General features: G+C 43.6%; 2 protein-coding genes across 2 annotated transcripts; both read left to right on the top strand.

Moving 5' to 3' along the window:
* Positions 1-8865: 8865 nt before the first annotated feature.
* LOC132349135 (small ribosomal subunit protein uS2-like) lies at positions 8866-9829 on the top strand. The gene is given in 2 exon segments (XM_059897301.1): positions 8866-9303; positions 9306-9829. Coding segments are annotated over 2 exon segments (885 nt in total). The 5' UTR covers positions 8866-8924; the 3' UTR covers positions 9812-9829.
* Positions 9830-11421: 1592 nt separating this feature from the next.
* On the top strand, positions 11422-19340 carry LOC132347695 (signal recognition particle receptor subunit alpha-like). The gene is given in 5 exon segments (XM_059894842.1): positions 11422-11467; positions 17357-17455; positions 17458-17933; positions 17936-19176; positions 19178-19340. Coding segments are annotated over 5 exon segments (2025 nt in total).
* The last annotated feature ends 6291 nt before the right edge of the window (positions 19341-25631 follow it).

Raw genomic sequence — 25631 nt, 5'->3', positions numbered from 1 at the left:
AAGTCCCTGAGCATTTCATACAAATGTAATCATACAACGTGTGGCCTTTTGCGTCTGGCGTCTTTCACTAAGCAGAATGTTTTTGAGGTTTATCCACATTGCAGCATATATCAGTAGTTCATTCTTTTTTGTAGCTGAATATTATTTCATTTATGGATGTACCATATTTTGTTCATTCATTCATCAGTTGATGGACATTTGTTTTTTTCCCACTTTTTGGCTATTATGAATAATGCTGCTATATCTTTTTTAAAAATTTTTAAAATTATTATTATCATTACTGACTTTGGGCTGTGTTGGGTCTTCGTTGCTACACACAGGCTTTCTCTAGTTGTGGCAAGTGGGGGCTACTTTTCATTGTAGTGCATGGGCTTCTCATTGCAGTGGCTTGTTGTGGAGCACGGGCTTTAGGCATGTGGGCTTCAGTAGTTGTGGCGCATGGGCTCAGTAGTTGTGGCGCACGGGCTTTGTTGCTCTGTGGCATGTGGGATCTTCCCGGACCAGGGATTGAACCCATGTTCCCTGCATTGGCAGGCGGATTCTTAACCACTGCCCCACCAGGGAAGTCCCAATAGTGTTGCTATGAACGTTTGCGTATAAGTTGCGGCATGAACATATGTTTTCAACTTTCTTGGGTATACCTAGGAGTAAAATTGCTGTATCACTTGGCAACTCTGTGTTTAACATTTTGAAAAACTGCTAAACTATTTTCCACAGCAGCTTCACCATTTTACATTCCCACCAGCAATGGATCAGTGTTCCAATTTCTCAATATTCTCTCTAAAACTTGTTATTGTCTGTCTTTTTTATTATAACCATCTTAGTGGGTGTGAAGTCATATTTCATTGTTGCTTTGATTTACATTTCCCTGATGATTAATACAATTTCTGTTCTAATGCTTATGTGTATGTGATTGTGGTGGTGGTCATGGTATAATAATTACTTTGCTATACTGACAAGGTATTTATGGATTGTATGTTGAAGAAAACATAAAACATAGAAAGAGTTGATTCTATTCTCTCCCACGTTTTCCATTCACCTGTCCTCCCCCACAACAAACAAAAAGACACCCAATCAACTCATTTTATCTTCTTCATGTAGCAAGGTGGCTAGATTGGACACAGTTTGGGAGTCGGTACTTCTGATAAGTGAAAGTCATTAATGCCCTTCTCTCCACCTCCACATACCTATTTAAATTTGTCTTAGTTGGCTTGAGTTGCCATAACAAAATACCACAGACTGGGTGACTTAAAAAACAGGAATTAATTTTCTCACAATTCTAGAGGCTGGAAAGTCTAAGATCAAGGTGCCAGCCAATTCAGTTTCTAGTGAAGATCAAGGTGCCAGCTAATTCACTTTCTGGTGAGGACTCTCTTCCTGGCTTGCAGACGACCACCTTCTTGCTACCTCCTCACATGGCCTTTCCTTAGTGTGTGTGTGTGGAGAGAGAGAGAATGAGAGTTCTCTGATATCTCTTCTTAAAAGGACACTAATCCTATTGGATCATGAACCCACTTTCATGATCTCATTTAACTTTAATGACTTCTTTAGAGGCTCCATCATCAAATACAGCCATATCTGAGTTTAGGGTTTCAACGTATGAATTTTGGGGGGATATAAATCGTCAGTGTATCCTCTGATTTCCTAGGAACCTCCTGAGAATCAGTCTTGATCTATGTCCACTATTTGATTCGTACACATGCAAACTCATCTGATGGATTGGTTTAGCCCTGACTGATTGGAAGGAAATTCAACTGTGCACTTGGAGGGAAATTCAAGAGGAGGAGACTGTATGAGGCTTACGCAAAAAGCCAAATCCAGCAACAGGGACTATGAGAGGGGAGTAATAGGTCACTGCACTACACAACATCAAGGGCACCATTCACATCATAATCTATGTGAATGGCACTCCCTGGAGTTTTGTGTAGTGCAAAACCTATAAGGCCATATCCTAGGTAGTGGTTCTGAATATAGTGTATCAGCAAGTACTGGTACCCTTCCTGAAACCTTTTTCAGTCCAGACACTATGGAGGTATGCCCGGGGAGGAAATTGCTATATGCATGTGTTGAAAAAGCTGGATCACTAAGTATCAGCTTATTTGGGGGTCCTCTTTGCTACAAAACCATTCTAACTGAATTTAGTGTTCTTTTTTAGTGGGATTCTTCTAACTGAGCTTAACACTAAGGAATCAACTACCAAATAAAGTTCTTTGGCTACAAGCAACAGAAACCAACTCTGGCTAACTTAAGGGGGAACATCAAAGGATTTGTTGAAAGAAAATGTGAAAATTCACAAAATCAAAAGACAGTCTGAACAGTTAAGTAGCACGATAATCGGGAATCAGGGAAGTTCTGGATATGTAGTTAACAGAAACAAACAGAAAGTCCCTTCAGGATACTGCCCCAGAATGAATCAACTTGAAGAATTTTTTGTTCTCCTGTCTCCCACTAAAATATTCTCCCAGAGAAAGCACTTTCAAGTGGCCTAGTCGGGATTAGACGCCATCCCCTGACTAGGGAAATGCAGAGAACCATGACTGACAGCCCCACCAAGCCAGCGTATAGTGGGGGAGGAGGCATTCTCCGAAAGAAGGAGATAGAGGAAAACAACAGATGTCCTCTGCATTCCAACTATGGTTGCCAAGCAACGTCCTCCCACTTTTTTTTCATACCATATACAATTTTTAAATGCCTCTGCCTAACATAATGTAATTATCTCACATGCAAACAAAGAATACACTCAACTCCTTCCAAAAGGCGATAACCCATGTCCAGTTATGGCATCCATTTCTCCCCTCATTCCATCATGATCCCCCTCCATATTTTGCAACTTGTGGACAAAATGACAAATTTAACCATCACAATTCACATCATACATGAGTCTAGGGGAAGGGAAAAGGAAAGAGAAGGATAATTACTTTCTAAATATATCTGACTTTCTGCATATTACTCTATGTCAGCTTGAGAAGGAAAAACCCAGTCTTCCTCCTGTGTTTCTCCTTTACTTTCATACCACTACCACACTCAAAACATTTCTGACACCAGATGTGTGGGGTTTATCCCCACAACAAGCAATTCTCTGTGATGCTAGCTGGGTGTCCTACAGTCTAACTCAATCCTGACACCATCTACCTGGAGTTAGCTTCATATTCCATAGATTAAGGGCTCAGTCCTACAAGACTTCTCCTCCCCCCCATACTTCGTCTGCCAATTGCAAGTCCAGGTTGTCACCTGTGCTTCTGGCCAACTGACTATCAGTTGGAGTTTCCCATGACCTCCTCATCGGGTTTGATTAATCTGCTAGAGTGGCTCACAGGACTCAGGAAAACTGTTCGCTTACTGTTTACCAGTTTATTATAAAAGGTACGATAAAGGACACAGATGAACATCCAGATAGAAGAGATGCACAGAGCAAGGCACCAGGGAAGAGGCACAGAGCTTCCATGCCCCCTCTGGACATGCCCCTCTCCCTATATCTCCACGTGTTCACCAACCTGGAAGCCCTCAGAACCTCATACTATTGGGATTTTTATGGAGGCTTCATCACACAGACGTGATCAGTTATTAACTCCATTTCAAGCCCCTCTTTCCTCTCTAGAGAGTGGAAGGTAAAACTGAAAATTCCAAGATTCTAATCATGGCTTGGTCTTTCTGGTGATCAGCCCCCATCCAGGAGCCCACTGAGTCACCTCATTAGAACAAAGGCATTGCTATCACTCAGGAAATTCCAAGGAACTCTGTGTCAGGACCTGGGGTCAAAGACCAAATATTAGAATGAAAGATGCTCCTAGTGCTCTTATTAATTAAGAATTAATTAATTCCTTGAGATTAGGAAATTACAAGGGTTTTAGAGCTCTGTATCAAGAACCAGGGGCAGAGAACAGTATATATATTTTCTGTTATCTCACAAAGTTATATCTAAATAAAAGAGAAAACAATATCCATGGCACAGCAAGGAAGGAAATGTAAGTACAGGCAGCAGTCCTCACTTAACGGAGCTGATTGTGGTATTTATGACTTCTCTCCTCTCCCACCAATCCAGATTGTCTTGTCATTGGCCAGCACCTTGGTTGGACTAGTGCTTTGCCAGGTGGGATGTGGTAGTCAGCCTTCAAGGTAGCACCCAGTGATTCTCACCCCTGGGGTTCATGTCCTTGTTTAGTCCTTTCCCACATTGAATAAATCCTAGAATATTTTAGATTATTGGGATTGAGCCTTCCCCCAGGGTAGCTACATCATCTGCTCTCATGCTTACCACTCTGGTTTTCAGCTCTCTCTCTACTTTGGACCCTGGAAATTACTCTTTCTTCTTACCAGTTCAGTTATGCATTTCCTTAAATTTCAGTCAGCATTTCTTAGTGTTTATCATCTGAATGTTTTCAGGTTATCTAGTATTCCAGATTGCTGAAGTTGAAAGTTGCCATGTGTTTACATTTCTATCTCCCCAACTAGATTACACGCTCCACAGAGACAAGGAAGTTGTTTTGTTCATAATTATGTTCGATAATTTTGCAATGTGCCTGGTACATAATAGACATTCATTACATGTTTGTTAAATGAGCACATGTAACCAGGGAAGGAATGGATGCCATAATTGGACATGGATTGTCTCCTTTTGGAAGGAGTTGAGTGCATTTTTTGTTTGCATGTGAGATTATTAATAAGTTATTAATCAATCAATTAATGAGAAGGCATGTAAAAGACTTTCTCCATTTAAAAAAATTATTTAATTTATTTATTTTTGGCTGCGTTGGGTCTTTGTTGCTATGCACGGGCTTTCTCTAGTTGCGGCGAGCGGGGGCTAATCTTCGTTGCAGTGTGCGGCTTCTCATTGCAGTGGCTTCTTTTGTTGCAGAGCACAGGCTCTAGGCAAGCGGGCTTCAGTAGTTGCAGCGCACGGGCTTCAGTAGTTGTGGCGCACGGGCTTAGTTGCTCCGCGGCATGTGGGATCTTCCCAGACCAGGGATCGAACCCATGTCCCCTGCATTGGCAGGTGGATTCTTAACCACTGTGCCACCAGGGAAGTCCCAAGATTTTCCCCATTTAACAAAATTCTCTTTCAGAATTCTCTGTTGTTGATAATTAAACCTTGAGACTTGCCTTTTAGATATTATTGTTTGGCCTGCAAACATGGTGGTCATTTGAGTTTTACTTCTTTTTTTTTTAATTTTATTTTAAGAAGTATAGTTGATTTACAGTGTTGTGTTAATTTCTCCTGTAGTTTTACTTTTTCTTATACTTATTATTTTTTTAACCTTGAAAGTCTCCAGAGGATGTGGAATTTGGTTATGTTGACCTAGTTATAACACTGACAGGACATGAACTTCTCTGTGTCAGGGTAAAAGAAGCAAAATTTATTTATATAAATATATTATTTGCATTGGTTTTTATAGAGCTTGTTCTTTAACGGATGGATATTTTAGTGATTGACTTGAAATTTTGCATTGTTTAGAATAGCTGTTCCATAGTCTGTGGAACTTGACTTGATCAATTTCATGATCAAAAGAGAATTCTTGATTCTTTTTTTCTACACTTGCCCCCATCTTCCCCTTCTCTGAATCTTATCTAGTAGTTCAGGCCAAAACCTTAGGAAGCAGTTGCGAATCCTCTTTTCCTTCCCATCCTACAGCCCTCACCCCACATCCAATTCATTAGCATTCCTGTTGACTCTCCTTTTTAAAGACTCTAACCTCTTCTCTGAAGTCTTACCTACCAAGTCTAAACCCCCATCATTTCTTGCCTAGACTACTGCAGAGCCCCCAACTCACCTGCCTGCTATCACTCATGTCCCCACTATCAGTTCTTCCCACAACAGCCAGAGGGAACTTTTCAAAATATAAATCAGATCACATCAGATATACAGTCATGGGCTAATTTAAAAGGCAACTGGAAAACATATCCTCTTGTGTCATCCCTGGCTGTGTTGTAGGAAGCCAGGGGCCATCTCAAAAAAATGGTGTGACTTTCCATCCCTAACAAATTAAAAAAAAAAAAAAAAAGAGGGAAGTGTTGCTGCCTGAGAACTTTATGGGAAGTTATAAACTGCAGAGCTTGGCCTGATCATCTTGGCTGTCCTCTATCCTTCATTGTGCAGCTAGCACAAACAACCTCTGGGCAATCAGCACGAGAATGCTGAAAAAATAGTCATAATAACCTGATGTTTTCCAGATACATCCCTGCTGTTCTGCTTGCTTCTCTCATTACAAAGTTGACCTTTGATGAGCTAGTGAAAGGCTAGTTCCTATGATGGCCCAGGGTTGCTGCTCTGATGTTATGCCATCACTCGGCAGGAATGAACATGATGGATTTTGATCCTTTTCTATGATGCCTTCCAGAGGACCAATGGCCAGAAATACAGTGGGCAGAAAAATGTTTTCTGACTCAGGTCAAAATAGACACACATTTAACATAAAATTAATGAAGCTTAAGATTTAGGACCCCTTCCTTGTGTGAGAGCCTTCCAAAATCCTGTATCCAATTTTGTGTTCATACTTATGTATTCTTTTGCTCCCAGCCATTTGCAACCAAGTTTACAACCCTTATTCCCAGGTTTTGTGACAGCTACCAGGAAAAGGAGATTCAGGGTGTTGATGATATGAGCTGGGAGAAAAGAGCAGCAAATACTGTGTCCCTGGGACCTTCTATTTTGCTGACACCCTGAGAGAACTTCTGTCCCAACCATTCCAAGCCACTCAACATCCACACCCTTAACTCAGCAATCACCACTTTTTGTCATTCCCAAGAATCCTGGCAGATTGCCAGCTGCGTGGTCATCCGTGAGACCCCATTAAAAAAAAATGATCCTAAATATCTTTATTAGGAACTTCTATGTTAGCTTGACCATCTCTTCTCCACAGAACAGAGAGAGGCCAGTTTGTAATAGGTAGTTCCACTTGGCCCTGCCTCTCTACCATCCAAGATACGAATTGTGATTCACTGAAGTCTGGGCAGTATGTATCAATATTTGAACTTCTTGGAACACAGCAGACTCTCTGACTTATTAAACAACTAGAATTAAGATTTTTTTGCTTTGATCTCTGTCCCCAAGTCATGGACAATCAAAATACTCTGGATTTGCATTGACTTCGATAGCTCCATCTTTAGGCAAAATTGCACAAAGTGACTTAACTTGTGTCAGTCAGCACTTCCCCACTTCTCTCCTTCATCATCTCCAAGGCAGGACATTGAAGTCTCACTGAGTTATATGTATACTAATAATTTTTTAATGTTTAAGAACCACCATTTAAAAAAGCACCCAGTAATGGGACTTCCCTGGCGGTCCAGTGGTTAAGACTCCACACTTCCACTGCGGGGGTGCGGGTTCCACCCCTGGTCGGGAAACTAAGATAACGCATGCCATGTGGTTAAAAAATAAAATAAAATAAAACATAAAATTAAAACTATACCCAGTAAAACTATATAATCCTCAGGGCCCACAAAACCCATCTTTGTCTTCAGGGAATGGCAACTTAAAGGCTTCATTATTGAGAGACCTTAATTTCTATTTAAAGATCAAGTTAACAGAAGATCAGTATATTTCTGACTAAGCCAGATATGCAGAATATTTCACATTTCCCAGCAATGTGGAGGTCCAGGTAACAAATCAAGCTCTCACTCTGGCTAAAAAAAAAAAAAAAAAAAAAAAAAATCACTCTACTTCAACTTTACCTGATATTCTATGCCTCCTATTTACTAAGCATCACATTACCCAGGAGAGTCACCAGCATTTCATGGTAAATGAAGCTAACATTTTTTTCCCCCTTAGGTTCTCACAACTGTATCACATGTATGGTGTTATACGAAGGGTGGATTCCATTAAATATAAGACCCCCCACTTGATGAGTTTAGATATCCATGTTGCAGATTCAGAGTTGGGGAGAGCTGAATTGGTCTGCATAAGAGAGGAAGGCAAATTGGAGTACAGAAGGTAATTCTAGAGGGAGGGATATATAGGAAAGGGAGAGTGAGGGGAGCCAGCAAAATTCTGGAAGACTGGATGTACATGGGGTTAAATGTCAGTGAGAAACCTATAGAATGGCAGGATAACTGAAAAGAATTTTAAGACTGGGGGACTCCCCAGGCTTCCATGGTGGCGCAGTGGTTAAGAATCTGCCTGCCAATGCAGGGGACACGGGTTCAAGCCCTGGTCTGGGAAGATCCCACATGCCGCGGAACAACTAAGCCCGTGAGCTACAACGACTGAGCCTGTGCTCTAGAGCCCGCGTGCCACAACTACTGAAGCCCGCGCGCCTAGAGCCCCTGCTCCGCAACAAGAGAAGCCACCGCAATGAGAAGCCAGCCCACTGCAATGAAGAGTAGCCCCCGATCACCACGACTAGAGAAAGCCCGTGTGCATCAACAAAGACCCAACACAGCCAAAAGTAAATAAATAAATAAGATCGGGGGACTTCCCTGGTGGCCCAGTGGCTAAGACTCTGAGCTCCCAATGCAGGGGGCCCAGGTTTGATCCCCGGTCAGGGAACTAGATCCCGCATGCCGCAACTAAGACCCGGCGCAGCCAAATAAATAAATATTAAAAAAAAAAAAAAGAATTTTAAGATTGGAGTTTTCCCTTTTTCAATGTAAATACTTCCTTGCCCACCTCTAATCTTATACATCTACTCTCAAACTAATGCTTAGTATGAGTAGTTTTTGTAAAACTTGGAGAAAGAAGTGAGGTCATACATGTGGAAAGGATCAGGAACCCAGTGAGATAACCTGAGAATGTAATCCCTAGGAATTCACAGGATTCTTAAGAAGGCTGTGGATTTCCTTCACAGGGTTTGGGATTGGAGGCTAGAGGCAATTGTTTGTTTGTTTGTTTTGTTTTTTACTTTTTAAAAATATTTAGCTTTCTGCGCCAGATAGGGGTCCATACAGCTTTGTTCTGGATTCCCGTCGTAACTTAAAGGGAAACTTTCACGATGTCCGGAGCCCTTGATGTCCTGCAAATGAAGGAGGAGGATGTCCTCAAATTCCTTGCAGCAGGAACCCACTTAGGTGGCACCAACCTTGACTTCCAAATGGAACAGTACATCTACAACAGGAACAGTGATGGCGTCTACATCATAAATCTGAAGAGAACCTGGGAGAAGCTTCTGTTGGCAGCTCGTGCCGTTGTTGCCATTGAAAACCCAGCTGATGTCAGTGTCATATCCTCCAGGAATACTGGCCAGCGAGCTGTGCTGAAGTTTGCTGCTGCCACTGGAGCCACTCCTATTGCTGGCCGCTTCACTCCTGGAACATTCACTAACCAGATCCAGGCAGCGTTCCGGGAGCCAAGACTTCCGGTGGTTACTGATCCAGGGCTGACCACCTGCCTCTCACGGAGGCCTCTTATGTTAACCTGCCTACCATTGCTCTGTGTAACACAGACTCTCCTCTGCGGTATGTGGACATTGCCATCCCATGCAACAACAAGGGAGCTCACTCAGTGGGTCTGAAGTGGTGGATGCTTGCCCGGGAAGTTCTGCGCATGCGTGACACCATCTCTCGTGAACACCCATAGGAGGTCATGCCTGATCTCTACTTCTACAGAGATCCTGAAGAGACTGAAAAGGAAGAGCAGGCGGCAGCTGAGAAGGCTGTGACCAAGGAGGAATTTCAGGGTGAATGGACCATTCCAGCTCCTGAGTTCACTGCTACTCAGCCTGAGGTGGTGGACCTGTCCGAAGGTGTGCAGGTGCCCTCTGTGCCTATTCAGCAGTTCCCCCCTGAAGACTGGAGTGCTCAGCCTACCACTGAAGACTGGTCTGCAGCTCCCACTGCTCGGGCCACTGAGTGGGTAGGAACAACCACTGAGTGGTCTTAAACTGTTCTTCCACAAACTCTTAAAATGGAAATAGGTTGATGGAAAATAAACAGTTTCCAAAAAAAAAAAAAAAATTATTTATTTTTTTTAGAGGCAATTTTACGTAATCTTAGAGGGTAGGGAGCTGGGCTGCATGCTTGGCCTCTCCTTTTCTCATCCCACCAGGTGTGTCTTGAGATGCGGGGAGAGCTCTGGGCATCACCCTTGTTTGGGCTCCATTTGGGTCCGTCCTCTCAGCAGACCTTCCTTGCAGCTCACTAGTCTACATTGAGGACTGGCACTCAGGGCTGCTGAGCGTAGCCTTGGAGACCATGAATGCGTGTGAGGTGCACAGGTCACACTCCACTCACCAAACCCTGCACCCTGGCACAGAGCTGCAACCACTCAGGGAGGGGGCGCCCTTTACCAACTTCCTCTAAGGGGCTCTTTTAGATTAGATTAGAGGTGGCCTGCTGCCACTGACTGGGTCAGAACAGGAAGGGGAAACCTACCCCTCCCATACTTGTCCTAGTTGCCTACCTTCCCCTAGAGGTTTATACAATTCTCTGCTCTTGGGTTTCACTAATTGTTCCTGACTTAGCTACCTCACCCACTCTACCCCAGTAATTTGCAAGGCCACCGCTCTCACAATGGGTAGGACTTCTATCTGCAATGCAGAACAGTTTTATTTTCTTTCTTTGATCCTTGGCCTCCCAAACTGTGTTCACTTAGGCCGCTGGGAATAATGAGCAAGGCTATTGAAGAGCCAGGTACTTCTTAATGGCTTTTCCTTTTTCTACAAAGACACAAAGGCCCTGCCAAAGCTTTGAAACTAAACCCTTAGACTCCTCCCATCTGTGCCTGTGTGTGTTACATCAAAAGGAGCCCAGTAAAAGGGAGAAAGAAGGGGACAAAGAGGGTGGTTTTCTTTTTCTAGTTATAACTGTTTGCATTTTCTGATTTTTCTGAAATGAGTACACAGAGGCTCAGGGAGGTTATATAACTTGCCTGAGGTCACGTAGTCAGTAAGTGGTGACCTGGACGTCGATCCCATCCCAGGACTTCAGGTTGCATGGAAGGCTCTTTCCACTATAACTGAGCTGTCCCTGGAAGATTGAGGCTGGCTGCCAGGCTTGGAGAAGAAAGAGCTTTTTCCATAAGGACAGAGACATATTACTGTCCCTGAGCTGGTGAAAAAGAACCTAAATATCTCTATAGTCCAGCAAGTGAATGTACCGCCTCCAAGTGATTGGAGAGCAGTCATTTCCAGATTCTAGCTGGGCTAATAGGGTCTCTCTCTCAGGGAAATCCATAATTAGAATCAGGAGTGTCCAACTCAATCAGCAGAGGTCACTTGAACAGAGAAGTATGCTTCAGAGCTATGGGTTGGTCATCTTCTACCTGCCAGTGGAACAAAATGCTGAGCAAAGTTATGCAGAGGGTCACATGAGTGGAAGACATAGGACAATTCCTAATGTCTTTAGTTCCTCGATCCAGTGAATTCCTACTTTGTTTGGGGAGGCCAAAGAACTTGGGACAAAGGCCACTACATCCCAAACTAGTCATTTCCAAACTGTAAATCCGTTGCCATTTATCACACATTTTCATGAAACAAGAGGCCAAATAGCTTAATGGCTAAAAGCCCCAACAAGGACACAGACTTCCTGGGTGACTTGGGTAAGTTTCTTTTTTTTTTTTTTTTTAATAAATTTATTTATTTATTTATTTTATTTTTGGCTGCACTGGGTCTTCATTGCTGTACGCAGGCTTTCTCTAGTTGCAGCGCATGGGGTACTCATTGCGATGGCTTCTCTTTGTTGCAGAGCACAGGCTCTAGGCACGGGCTTCTGTAGTTGTGGCTCGTGGGCTTTAGAGAGCAGACTCAGTAGTTGTGACTCACGGGCTTAGCTGCTCCACAGCATGTGGGATCTTCCCAGACCAGGGCTCAAACCAGTGTCTCCTGCATTGGCAGGCGGATTCTTAACCACTGCACCACCAGGGAAGTCCGGGTAAGTTTCTTAATATCTGTTTCCCCAAATGTAAGATAGAAATGGTACCTTTCTCATATGATTTTTATGATGATTCAATGAGTGGCTATATGAAAAGCCTTCAGAATAATGACTGGAACATAGAAAGTAATGTGTAAATGTTAGCTATTACTCAAATTTGTTTTCTTCTTCTTTCTCCCATTTTATAAATGGGGAAAGTAAGACCCCAAAAGTCAAGGGTTTTGTCCAAGGCCATGTAGTAATCACATAGTTAGGCTGGGCCTAGAACTAAAGTCTTCCAATCCTATGTGCAATATTTAATTCATCACCCTAAATGTCCTGCAACCAACCACCAGTGCAGAGTTTCCTTGGGAAAAATGTTAGAACCCCAGTCTTGAGGGTATTATGAAAGCTGGTAAGGAACAGCTCTCTTCCTCTGCTCCCAGTTGGAGAACTAGGCTACTGCAACTTGGCCTGCCCAGCTGGGCCTCCATGCCTGTACAATCGAGGAAGAAGAAGAGGGCTTGGTAATGATAATACAAGATTTTGAGAAGTATCTTGCAAAGAATCTTGCAGCCAAAAATATGTCTGCTAATGTTTAGGCAATCAGGAAGTGCAGAAATCATAAGGGACCAACACCAATGATCTCAGTTACCAGAGACACAAAGTGGGTGATTCACAGGAGGAAGCCTGAAGCTACACTCCAAACCTCCACCTACCGCCTGCAGAAGCCCTAGCCTGGTCACCACTGACAGAGTAATAATGGTCTCTCCTTTCCTCTGCTTTGAAAATCTCACACGTGCACCTCTCATTTGCAGGACACAACCCAGAACTGTGCTGTCGAGGGAATCTGGGAAACACAGTCTTGAGGCTTCCAGCCTCCAAAATATAGGGGAAGTGAGGATGAATCTTAGAAGGAAGTGAGAATGGTGCTGAGATGCCAACAATTTGATATGGTCTACCCCTTTAGCTGGTCAGTGAAACTCATATACATTCTTCTGTGCATATTTAACTTTCAAAGAACAGTAATGTTTTCCTTAATACAATGCAACTATCCCTCATATGAATAGGGATGTTGTTATAGGCTGAACTGTGTTTCTCCAAAATTCATATGTTGAAGCTCAATCCCCAGTACCTCAGAATGGACTACTTTGAAAGAGGTGTTTAAGTTAAAAGAGACTGTTCAGATGGGCCCTAATCCAATCTGACTGGTGTCCTTACAGGAAGAAGGAATTTGGAGACACAGAGATACCAGAGGTTCCCATTTCACTTAGAACCTTGCAGGGTTTTGAGTAGAGGCGTGAGCTGATCTAACTCACATTTTTTAAGTGATCTCACTGGCTGCCATGTTGCAGATAGAAAGTAGAGACCAGGGTGGAAACAGGGAGACCGTTTTGGAGGCTGTTGTAACAGTTTTGGGAGATGACAATGGCTTGGACCAAAGTGGTGGTGGGGATGGTAAAATTGATCAGATTGGAATGCATTTCGGAGGTGGAGCCAACTGAATTGACTGATGGATCCCATGTGGAGCATGAGAAAAAAGAGGTGTTGGGAATGATTCTAATATTTTTGGCCTGAACAACTAGAAGAATTAAATTGTTACTTACTAAACTAAAATAAATCTTGGGACTTCCCTGGTGGCGTAGTGGTTAAGAATCCGCCTGCCAATGCAGAGGACATGGGTTCAAGCCCTGGTCTGGGAAGATCCCACATGCCTAGGAGCAACTAAGCCCATGTGCCACAACTGCTGAGCCTGCACTCTAGAGCCCACGAGCCGTAACTACTGAGCCCTTGTGCCATAACTATTAAAGCCCGCACGCCTAGATCCCGTGCTCCGCAGCAAGAGAAGCCACCTCAATGAGATGCATGCGCACCGCAATGAAGAGAAAGCCCATGTGCAGAAACGAAGACACAATGCAGCCAAAAAAAAAAAAAAAATCTGGGGGAGGAGAAGGTTGGGGGTGCCTGCGTTCAGGAGTAGGTTCAAGGTTTTGGTTGTAACATGTAAACTCTGAGGTGCCAGTTAGTGATGTAAACAGAGACAGGAAGTAGAAATTTAATCTACAAGTGTACACTCAGGAGAGAGGATGAGACGATGAATAATTTGGAAGCCGTCAGTGTACTTAAATCCATGAGACCGGAGGAGATCACTTAAGCCAATGAGTCTCCAACAGGATGATCCACCCACTAGAAAAAAATTTGGAAAATTGCCAGGACATTTTTGCAGGGGGAGGTTATGTATTCATGATTAGGGTTGGGGCACTATGAGGCTTTAGTGGGTGGGACCGGGGCTCCTCGGCATCCTGCAATGCACAGGACAGTCCTGCATAACAGAAATTGTCCCACATTCCATATGATTTTCAAATGTTCTATCAGACATTCATTTGGTAAAAAATATGTTTATTATTTATCTCAACGTAGAGCCTAAATCTATTCTCCACATAAACACAGAGTATTCAGGGTATTGTTTTAATATACACCAAGTTTCCCAGGAACGCCATTTCCCTGTAATTGATGCAAGAGGGTGCTTGGTCTTGATTCGAAAATCAACAACACAGCTTCTCTCTGTATTTGAGATGCCACTCCAGTTCTCCTGGATCAGTCTGCATGTGCAGCTTTGGCAGACACAGTGATTCTAGGAACGACTGCAAGCATCTGATGATTTCATTAGGGCTTCTGGTGAAGTTGTGCAAAATTTTTGCATATTCAAATATATAATGCTTTATACATTAGTTTCCTCTTGTTTCTCCTTGTAATACAGGAAATTCAATTCATTATTTTGAAATTATGTGTGTAGATTGCTTTGAGGGGTATACTTCATTTGTCCCTCTGGACCCGATCTACTCTGCTCTTCTGCACCCTGCTACCTGCCCCAGGAGGCCAACTTTCATAAATGACATCAACCAGCTCCCTTGCCCAGTGGCTTCCTGTGGGGTTCAGACAAAGGGAGATACCACTCCCTCATCTTGGTCTTTCAGGCCCAGGGATGGCAGACATGTCCTCTAGTGCTTCCTCATTTCTTGTTGGTTCCCTTAACTTTGCCCAATCTTTGTCAATAATCCCTTCATAAAACTGGCCTTGATTGGACTCGGCTTGAGTGTGCCATCTGTTTCCTGCCAGACCCTAACTAATACAGTAGCTACATTATCTCTCAATTTCATTTCAGGACAGTAAAGGGCAAATTACAAAAGATTTGCTATAAAAAGGAAGTAAATCCAGAATATGGAACATTCTACAGGAATATTGAGCTGGTTTTTGCAATAAGTCAATGGTGTGAAAAATAAAGGGAAGAGGAGGACTGCTGGCAATGAATAAAGTTGAAAGGATACGGCAGCAAAATGTAATGTGGAGACCTGTTTGGATCCAAGTTCCTGTTTGGAACAAATCCACTGTAATAAGACATATCTGAGACATTAGGGAAAGTGTAATTATGGACTGGATATTAAATGATACCAAAGAACTATTTTAAATGCTGTTAGGTATGGTCATGGCATTGTGGTTTTGCAAGACAATGGCCCATGTCTTTAAGAAATGCATACCGATCTTGCTTGAATTACAAAAGAAAGAAAGAAAAAGAAAAGAGAAATGCATACTGAAGTAGGTAGGAGTGAAATGACTGGTGTCTGGGATTTGCTTTCAAATCCCAGACTTCTGCAAAGAAAAAAGAAAAAGAAAAAAAGTGATAGATAAAGCAAACGAGGAGAAGTATTGTTAAATATTGAACCCAGGTAATAGATATATGGGAATACATTGTACTATTCTCTCCACTTTCGTTTGTATGTTTGACATTATTTATGATAAGACATTTAAAAAATAAATTAAATTAAAAGGGAGCATTGGATCTGATAGGGTTGAGAACCATCAACCAAGTGTAGACAAGAGAAGAGGTCTGAGACTGGGTCCTGGGCACTTCAGGTAGAGGTTGGGAAGATGGGAGGAAAGCCCGGGAGGGAAAAAGAGAACAAAGAGAGAAAGGTGTCCCTGTGAGGTCAAATGAGTTTCAAGGAGGAAGTGATCATCTGGGCTGTAGATGAGCAAGTAAGAGGGCAACTGACCACTGGACTTAGCAACATGGAGGTCATTGGTGACCTTGACAAGAGCAGTTTTGGTGTAATAGTTGGGGCAAAGCCTGACTGGATTAGAATCCAATCATCCCTCTCTCTAGATACTGCTCTTTTCTCTGCTCCCTGTTACAGCACTCCCTGCAGCTAGGGTAAGTGGATTGGAGTGGGTTCAAGAGAGAATGGGAGTAGACAAAGTAGAGAGAGAGGATAAAGGCAATCTTTTGAGATGCTTTGCTATAAAGTAGATTAGAAAAATGAGACAGTACCTAGAAAAAACTGTGCTGTCAGAGGAGGGATTTGGTTTGATTTTTTTTTTGGCTGCGTTGGGTCTTCGTTGCTTTGCGCGGGCTTTCTTTAGTTGCGGTGAGTGGGGGCTACTCTTCGTTGTGGTGCTAGGGCTTCTCATCACGGTGGCTTCTCTTGTTGCGGAGGACGGGCTCTAGGCATGCGGGCTTCAGTAGTTGTGGCTCGCAGGCTCCTGAGCACAGGCTCAGTAGTTGTGGTGCACGAGCTTAGTCGCTCTGCCGCATGTGAGATCTTCCCGGACCAGGGATCAAACCCATGTCCCCTGCATTGGCAGGCAGATTCTTATCCACTGCGCCACCAGGGAAGCCCTGATTTGGTTTTTAAGACAGGAGATAACATGGCCTGTTTGTAAGCTGCTGAGAATGAATCATTAGAGAGGGAGTAATGGAAAATGTGAGAGAGAGAAAGAGATAAAACTATTGTAGGAGGAATGTGCTCGAATAAAGGAGTGCAGATACTGGTGGGTAAGTTGATGTGGTGGTCGTAGAATGTAGAAGTTCTCTTTTGATTGCTTTTCTAATGAAATAAGAAGCAAGATCACCATTTGAGAGTGAGGGTGGAGAGGAGGCTTTGGAGGTTTGAGAAGACAGAGGGTGTGAGATAGTCGGTTAAGAGTGGAAGAACAAATGGACTGGGGAAATGAGTAGCACCACAGGCCCATTTATAGTGAAACTAGCCAATATCGTTGTGTCTTTTTCTCAACCATGTTGAGCCTGGGATTTGGACTTAAACAGGAGTGTATCCAGGCAAGATCTATATAGAGGAAAGTGGGCAAGAAAGTAATGATAATGATGAGACCATGGACCCCAAGAGGTAAGTAGGCAAGGTGAAGGGCAATAAAAAGGTGGTAGGGTCAATGGGCTGGAGATCCTGAAGAGGTTAGAAAGTTAATGGATTCAGGATATTTAAGAGAGTGAGCCAGAAGGATAAGCGGTGATGGTCAATAAATGGGATGCTTTAAAATAATGAAAATACAAGCTGGAACTTTAAGATCGATGAAGATGTTTTTTAAATTAAATATGTGGAAGTTTCATAGAATTAATAAGTGAATTTAAAAAGGTTACTGGATACAAGGTCAATATACAAAACAAATGTATTTCTGTCGATACATACTAGCAAGAAACAATTGGGAAATGAAACTTACAAAACAATACCACTGGAGCCGGTGTCCGGGGCCGCTGGTGGGACGTGTCCCGCGCTTGGCGCAGCAGGAAGCAGCGGCGATCTCAGCCTGAGTTCCAGGCGCCTGCCCGGCTCCTTTCCCGCTGCCGCCACGCTCAACTTCTGCACCATTTTCTCCAAAGGTGGCTCGTGCTCTGGTGCTTACAGGGCGTGAGCGACTCAGGCACCCGGCTCATTAACGCGTTGATTCGTTCGGTACTGCGGCAGGAAAGGGGAGGTAACAACTCCTTCACCCATGAGGCACTCACGCTCAGGTATAAACTGGACAACCAGTTTGAGCTGGTGTTTGTGGTAGGTTTTCAGAAGATCCTAACACTGACGTACGCAGGCAAGTTGATAGACGCTGTGCACCGGCTGTTTTGTGACCAGTACCGCACTGAGATCCAACAGCAAAGTGCCTTAAGTCTATTGAATGGCACTTTCAATTGCCAGAATGACTTTCTGCGGCTCCTTCGTGAAGCAGAGGAGAGCAGTAAGATCCGTGCTCCCACAACCATGAAGAAATTTGAAGATTCTGAAAAGGCCAAGAAACCTGTGAGGTCCATGATTGAGACACGGGGTGAAAAGCCTAAGGAAAAAGCCAAGAACAGCAAAAAAAAAAAAAAAAAAAAAACAAGGGGACCAAGAAGGAAGGTTCTGATGGCCCTTTGGCTACCAGCAAAGCAGTCCCTGCAGAAAAGTCAGGTCTCCCAGTGGGGCCTAAGAACGGGATAGAACTTTCCAAAGAGGAACTGATCCGCAGGAAGTGAAAAGAGTTCATTCAGAAGCATGGGAGGGGTATGGAGAAGTCCGGCAAGTCCAGTAAGTCAGATGCTCCCAAGGAGAAGGGCAAAAAAGTGCCTGGGGTGTGGGCACTGGGTGGCACTGCTAACAGAGAAGTCCTGGACTATTGCACTCCCACCACCAATGCAGCCCCCGAGGTGGCCCTGGCCAAGGGCATCAACTTGATTCGAGGAACTGGGTCTGGGAGGCAGCTTCAGGATCTGGACTGTAGCAGCTCAGATGATGAAGGGGCTGCTCAAAACTCCATCAAATCTAGTGCTACCAAGGGGCATCTGGGTGGCATGTTTGGGATGCTGAAGGGCCTTGAGGGTTCCAAGAGCTTGAGTCGTGAAGACATGGAATCTGTGCTGGACAAGATGCGTGACCATCTCATTGCTAAGAACGTGGCAGCAGACATTGCAGTGCAACTCTGTGAATCTGTGGCCAACAAGCTGGAAGGGAAGGTGATGGGGACGTTCAGCACGGTGATTTCCACCGTAAAGCAAGCTCTCCAAGAGTCCCTGGTGCAGATTCTACAGCCACAGCGCCATGTAGACATGCTCCAGGATATCATGGTTGCCCAGCACCATCAGCGCCCTTATGTGGTCATTTTCTGTGATGTGAACGACGTGGGGAAGTCTATTAATCTTGCCAAGATTTCCTTCTGGCTGTTAGAGAATGGCTTCAGTGTCCTCATTGCTGCCTGCGATACATTTCGTGCCGGGGCTGTGGAGCAGCTGCGGACACACACCCGGCGTTTGAGTGCCCTACACCCCCCCGAGAATCACGGCGGCCACACCATGGTACAGTTGTTTGAGAAGGGCTATGGCAAGGATGCTGCTGGCATTACCATGGAAGCCGTTGCCTTTGCACAAAACCAAGGTTTTGATGTGGTGCTGGTGGACACAGCTGGCCGCATGCAAGACAATGACCCTCTGATGACTGCCCTGGCCAAGCTCATTACTGTCAACGCACCTGACTTGGTGCTGTGTGGGGGGGAGGCCTTAGTAGGCAATGAGGCCGTGGACCAGCTGGTCAAGTTCAACAGAGCCTTGGCTGACCATTCTATGGCCCAGACACCTCGGTGTCCTCACCAAATTTGATACCATTGATGACAAGGTGGGAGCTGCTATTTCTATGACCTACATCACAAGCAAACCCATCGTCTTTGTGGGCACTGGCCAGATCTACTGTGACCTACGCAGTCTCAATGCTAAGGCTGTGGTGGTTGCTCTCATAAAGGCTTAATGTGGCTCTTGGCCAATACCAAATCACCACTTCGCCCCAAAGCCCCCATCCCTGTATCAAGAACGTGCTCTAGAGCATGTGAGCAACTTGTCTTCAGTGTCGTTCAAAGGCAGAGTGAGAGGAGCTCCGGGCGGAGGCTTGCAGCCCCTCCTAACCCCACTCCAGGTTCAGCCCAGCCTCCACCTGCAAGGAGGACCTAATCATGTTACAATCACTGCCCATTACCCGCCCCCATCCCCACGCTCCTCCCCCTTCCTACTCAGGCATCCCTTCACTGCCTACAGACTCGGTCTCATTACAGTTTGACCAATGGTTAGAAGATCCAACACCAGAGCTTTGCTAGCTAAGTGTGGTCATGGGGACGTCCAAGAATCATCCCCAGCTCCATTAGATAAAGAGACTTCCAGAGCCATCCCTGGGTCTTGAGTGGCACCTCTCCCTAGGATACACAGCTTTCAGGTCCCTGGGGCCAGGGACCCCCAGGGACTATGGCACACTGTGGCAGTGTATGGCCTATTCTTAATTGTTGCTAATTCAAGGATGACCCCTGTCCCCGTTTCCCCAAAGCATCAGCTACGCCAGAGCGATGTGTTACAGATGAGTGAAAGAGGAGTCCCTGCTTCCCTCAGAGAATAAGGGAGCCAAGCTGCAGTGTTGCATTGGGCTTCTCAGCCTCCAAGATCTCCTCCCGCTTCCAGAATCCAGACATAACTTTGCATGTTCCCCTTCCCGGGAGAAAACCAACTGTCAGAGGGGAGACATGCTGCCCTCTCCCCATTCTTCACCTGAGGTGGATCCTGGCTTTTCCTCATCTTCTTCTACAGTGCCCGGTAGACAAGTGCTACGTTGAATACAGACCTTGTTAAGAGTTGTACTGTAGCTTGGTATTACAGATGCACGTGCTATTAGTGCAATAAGGTGAAGGTTGTCTGCCCAGAGAAATATATAATTTATATAGGAAAATAAATTTCATAAATAAAAAAACCAATACTATTTGTAAGTGCATGAAATATATTAAATACCTAGGAATAAATCTATTGAAAGGTGTGCAAGACCTTGATACTGAAAACTATAGAACATATCTGGAGAAAAATGAAAGATGACCTCAGTAAATGGACAGATATTCCATGTTCATAAATTGGAAGACTCAATATTGTTATTGATTTTTTCTAAATTGGTCTATAGTTTCAATGCAGTCCAATTAAAATTCCAGCAAGCCACGTGTGTAGTATGTGTGTGTGTGATTGTGTGTAAATTGACAAGGTGATAGCAAAATTTATGTGATAATTAAAGGACCTAGAATATCCAAGAAATCTTTTTTTTTTTTTTTTTTTTTTGGCTGCGTTGGGTCTTCGTTACTGTGCGCGGGCTTTCTCTAGTTGTATTCTCTAGTTGTGGCGATCCGGGGCTGCTCTTCGTTGCGACGCGAGGGCTCCTCATTGCGGTGGCTTTTCTTGTTGCGGAGCACAGGCTCTAGGCGTGCAGTCTTCAGTAGTTGCAGCACGAAGCCTCGGTAGTTGTGGCTCGCGGGCTCTAGAGCGCAGGCTCAGTAATTGTGGCGCATGGGCTTAGTTGCTCCGCGGCATGTGGGATCTTCCCGGACAAGGGCTCAAACCCTTGTCTCCTGCATTGACAGGTGGATTCTTAACCACTGCGCCACCAGGGAAGCCCAGAATATCCAAGAACTCTTGAAAAAAAGTTGGAACACTTATATCACCAGATTTCAAGATTTACTATAAAGCTATAGTAATTAATAGCAGGGAGCTTTTGGAGCAAAAATAGACAAATATGATCACTGGAACAGAATAAAGAGTCTAGAATGGACCCACACGTGTATGCTCTCTTGATTTTCATCAAAGGTGTCATTGTAATTAAGTAGAGGAAGGATGGCGTTTTAATAAATGATATTGGAACAACTAGATGTATGTGGAGGAAAAAGAACCCTGATCCTTAAACTATACACAAAAAATAATTCTAAGGCGGATCATAGACCTAAATGTAAAAACTTCAACACTCAAACTTCTAAGTAAATACATAGAATTTTTTTGATATTGGAGTAGGTAAAGATTTCTTAATCAGATCACAAAGTGCACTTAGCTATTAAAAAATTGATAAATTGGACTTAAAAACATCTAATCATCAACAGATATCATTAAGAAAACAAATTAGCAAGGTAGAGACTGATAAATCATATCCAGAATATAGAAAGAACGCTTATAAATCATTAAGAAAAATGCATTCAATTCAAAATGAGTAAAAGACTTGGAACAAGCATTTCACAAAGGACAAATGGCCAGTAATGTATGAAACTGCTTAAAATAATATCTCATCAAAGAATGCAAGTCAAAGCAACAATGAGATACTTGATACATTCAGAATAATGGCTTTAAAAAAAAACCTGTCATCTAGGGTTGCTGAGGATGCGGACTAACTTGAACTCTCATATGTTATTATTTGGCAGTTTCTTAAAAAGCCAGACATACATCTACACTATGACGCAACAGTTGCACATGCAGACATACACCCAAGAAAGATTAGTTCATATGTCTGTCAGAAGTCTGGTACAAGAACGTTCATAGCAACTTTAGTCAACAGCCAAAATTGGACAAAATCCAAATATCCATCAACAGGAGAATAAAACACTTTGTGATGTATTCACAAAATGAAATATTACCAGGAATAATCAAAATGAAAAAAAAATACTAGTACACAGAACAACACAGATAAATCTCAAAAACATTGTGCTAAGACAAAGAAACCAGACACAGAAGAATACATACTATATGGTTCCATTCATAAGAAGTTCAAGAATAAGCAAAACTAATCTATGGTGACAGAAATCAGAATAGTCGTTACCTCTGGTGGATTGGATATTGATTGAAAAAGGCACAAGGAAACTTCCAGGGAGATAGAAATGTTCTATATCTTGAACTGGGTGGAGGTTATGTGGGTGTATACATAGGGAAAAATTGAGCTGTACAGTTAAGATTTGTGCATTTTCCTATATGAAATTTACCATAATAAAAAAATTTTTAAATAAGGAGCTTCCTTTATAATTACAAAAGCAAATAAATGCATGATCTTTACAGGAAATTAAAGCAACTAAAGGAGTGAAACCAAGTCTTGAACCCATTTCTGGGGACATGGGTCTATCTTCAACTCTCTGCAGGTCTGAGATGAGATTGCGGGAGGTTGTGTTTTGTGCAGACTCCAAAGGCAGATCCAGGGTATGTGGCGGCAAACCACAAGCACCCAGTTTCCATTTAGGATGAGGAATATCTTCTTACACCTTTCTTTAGAAATAAAAAGACTGACTTGAACCATAATGAACCGTCTGCCACCGGCGTGTGTGAGCAAAATGCAGCCAGCCAGCCACAGGCAGGAATGTTGTTGCGGCGTCCAAGCATCAGGTGGCAGTTGGATTAGACAACCTAGTCTCTTCCCTTGTGGCCTCTGTGCGTGAGTCCCTTTAAGAAATAGCAGGGAGTGGATCTGCATCTCGCCTGGGTGTTAACAGAAAAGACCAAACCCATCTGCTAGGAAACTAGCTCTGGAGTCTGGGCCCTGGTGGAAGTAAAGGGGAAGGGACTGACACAGGACAAGAGTCTTGGTCCTTCAGAAACTGACAATTCCACTCAGAACTATAAACAATAAATTCTGGGGAACAAGACTTTAACGAGGAGAAACAAACAGGAAGCTATTGAAAAGATGAAAACCTGAACCAAGAAAACTGCAGTGGGGATGAAGGGGATGGAGATCAGTTCCTCAGCCCTGAGACAAGACTGTATTTATTCATCCCTATGCCCATCCATGCCCCTCCCTCAACAAGCTCTCTTCTAAACTGTTCCTGTGTTCTACAAATTTACCATTTACCCCCTTTAAAAATTATGATGTATTTCAGACACACAGAGGCTACAAGGACTAATGTAATAAACACCTGTTAAACCACTACCCTGTTCAGGAAATAAAGCATTAATACTGGAAAGAAAAAAAAAAAGAAAGAAAGAAACTGACAATTCGGAGGGAAAACAAAAATAACTCTGAGTGTGGGAGTGAGAACTAGATTCCATCCTCCTTCTGTCTCTGGTTGGCTGTGTGACCTTGTGTGACTCCATTGCCCTCTCTGAACCTGTGGGCTACCCTGGGTGGTTCCCCTACCTTCCCCAGTACAGATGTCCTTTGAGGCTGCATGGGGGTCCTAAGGGAAAGGTACTGGGTTGAGTGACTGCAGTGACTGCCATGGGAGACAGAGAGACTTCAGGCCTCATCTCTCATCTCTGATGAACCACTATAAGGGCAGACAGCCCTGCCCCCTCCTTGCTTCTCTGACCTAGGTCACCCCAAGATATCCCAGACTCCCTCCAAGCTATCCAGGCCATATTGGATCACCTTGGAGTGGGGACTCAGTCCACCCACCCCAGGTCATTTTCAACAGGATCTCTGCCAGACAGAAGGTAATTTCCTGGATGAGTGAGCAATCAGAACTTACTCAAGGCTGAGCCACTTTAGGGCTTAGGCCTCACCCCGGAAAATGGAAAGCACTTTAGGCCATAGCAATCGGGCACTTCCTTGATTGCCCTGGAGATGTGAGCCCCACCCTGCCTCTCACAGCTGCCCTGGAGAAAAAGAGGGAGGCTCTAGGAAGCCACAGGAGCAGAAACAAGGGAAGCCAGAGGCCAGGGACGCTGGTACAAACTGTTGGACTGCTTGCCTACTGTCTAGAACTTGTCTCAGTGGATCTGGAACATCAATGGCCATCCTGATCACCTCGACCACCTTTGAGAGACCCACCTTGCTCGTATCAAAATGGTCCCTTTTGGTCCTTTGCCCTGGACCTTTGACATTCTGGACTAGTTCTGTTCTCACTTGTGGCTGAATGTAACATGTGTACAATAAGTCATCTCTTTTGCTGTCTTTGCTGAAGAAAAAAAAAAAAAAAAGGGAGGCTCTGGATCGCATCCAAAACACCCAGTCCTAAACCTTCCCTGGTTCTCTACCGCCTCTGTCATTGCTGCTGCTTTCTTCTCCCCTCTCCTGCCCCCCTTCTTGGAGTTACAAATGAATTTTAGCAAGTAGGAAAATTTGCAAACACGGAATCTGCAAATAATGAGAATCAACTGTATGCTGCACTGGGGGGTACTGGAGGGACCTCTGAGTCAGCCTGGAAGAGTCAGGGAAGATTCCCAAAGAGATGAGACTTTGGCTGTGACCTGAAATACAGAGAGGTCTAGACAGGGGGTCTGTGACCAAATAAGTCATGTGGTTTAACAGAGAGCTATTTTTTTCCTATTCCTAGGTAATTTGTTGCTCTCATAAGTGTGGTCTTCTCTTTCACCTTATCTTCTAACTTAGCACTGGACGATAGAACTTTGTACAATGATGGATATGTTCTATAATTACATGAATACAACAGCCACTAAGCACACTTGGCTATTGAGAACTTAAAATGTAATCAGTAGGATTGAGAAACCGAATTTCGTTTCATTTAATTTTAATTATTTTGCATTTAAATTCAAATAGTCACACATGGTAGTGGTTATCATGTCAAACGATAGTTGTTTTTTTTTAACATTTTTATTGGAGTATAATTGCTTTACAATGGTGTGTTAGTTTCTGCTTTATAACAAAGTGAATCAGTTATACATATACATATATCCCCATATCTCCTCCCCCTTTCACCTCCCTCCCACTCTCCTTATCCTACCCTTCTAGCTGGTCACAAAGCACCGAGCTGATCTCCCTGTGCTATGCGACTGCTTCCCACTAGCTATCTATTTTACGTTTAGTAGTGTATATATGTCCATGCCACTCTCTCACTTCGTCCCAGCTTACCCTTCCCCCTCCCCATGTCCTCAAGTCCATTCTCTAGTAGGTCTGTGTCTTTATTCCCGTCTTGCCCCTAGGTTCTTCATGACCTTTTTTTTTTTTAGATTCCATGTTAGCATACGGTATTTGTTTTTCTCTTTCTGACTTACTTCACTCTGTATGACAGTCTCTAGGTCCATCCACCTCACTACAAATAACTCAGTTTTGTTTCTTTTTATGGCTGAGTAATATTCCATTGTATATATGTGCCACATCTTCTTTATCCATTCATCTGTTGATGGACACTTAGGTTGCTTCCATGTCCTGGCTATTGTAAATAGAGCTGCAATGAACATTGTGGTACATGACCCTTTTTGAATTATGGTTTTCTCAGGGTATATGACCAGTAGTGGGATTGCTGTGTCATATGGTAGTTCTATTTTTAGTTTTTTAAGGAACCTCCATACTGTTCTCCATAGTGGCTGT

Source organism: Balaenoptera ricei, chromosome 1, assembly GCF_028023285.1.
Source record: "Balaenoptera ricei isolate mBalRic1 chromosome 1, mBalRic1.hap2, whole genome shotgun sequence".
Lineage (NCBI taxonomy): Eukaryota > Metazoa > Chordata > Mammalia > Artiodactyla > Balaenopteridae > Balaenoptera > Balaenoptera ricei.
This window is presented reverse-complemented; position numbering and strand designations above follow the sequence as displayed.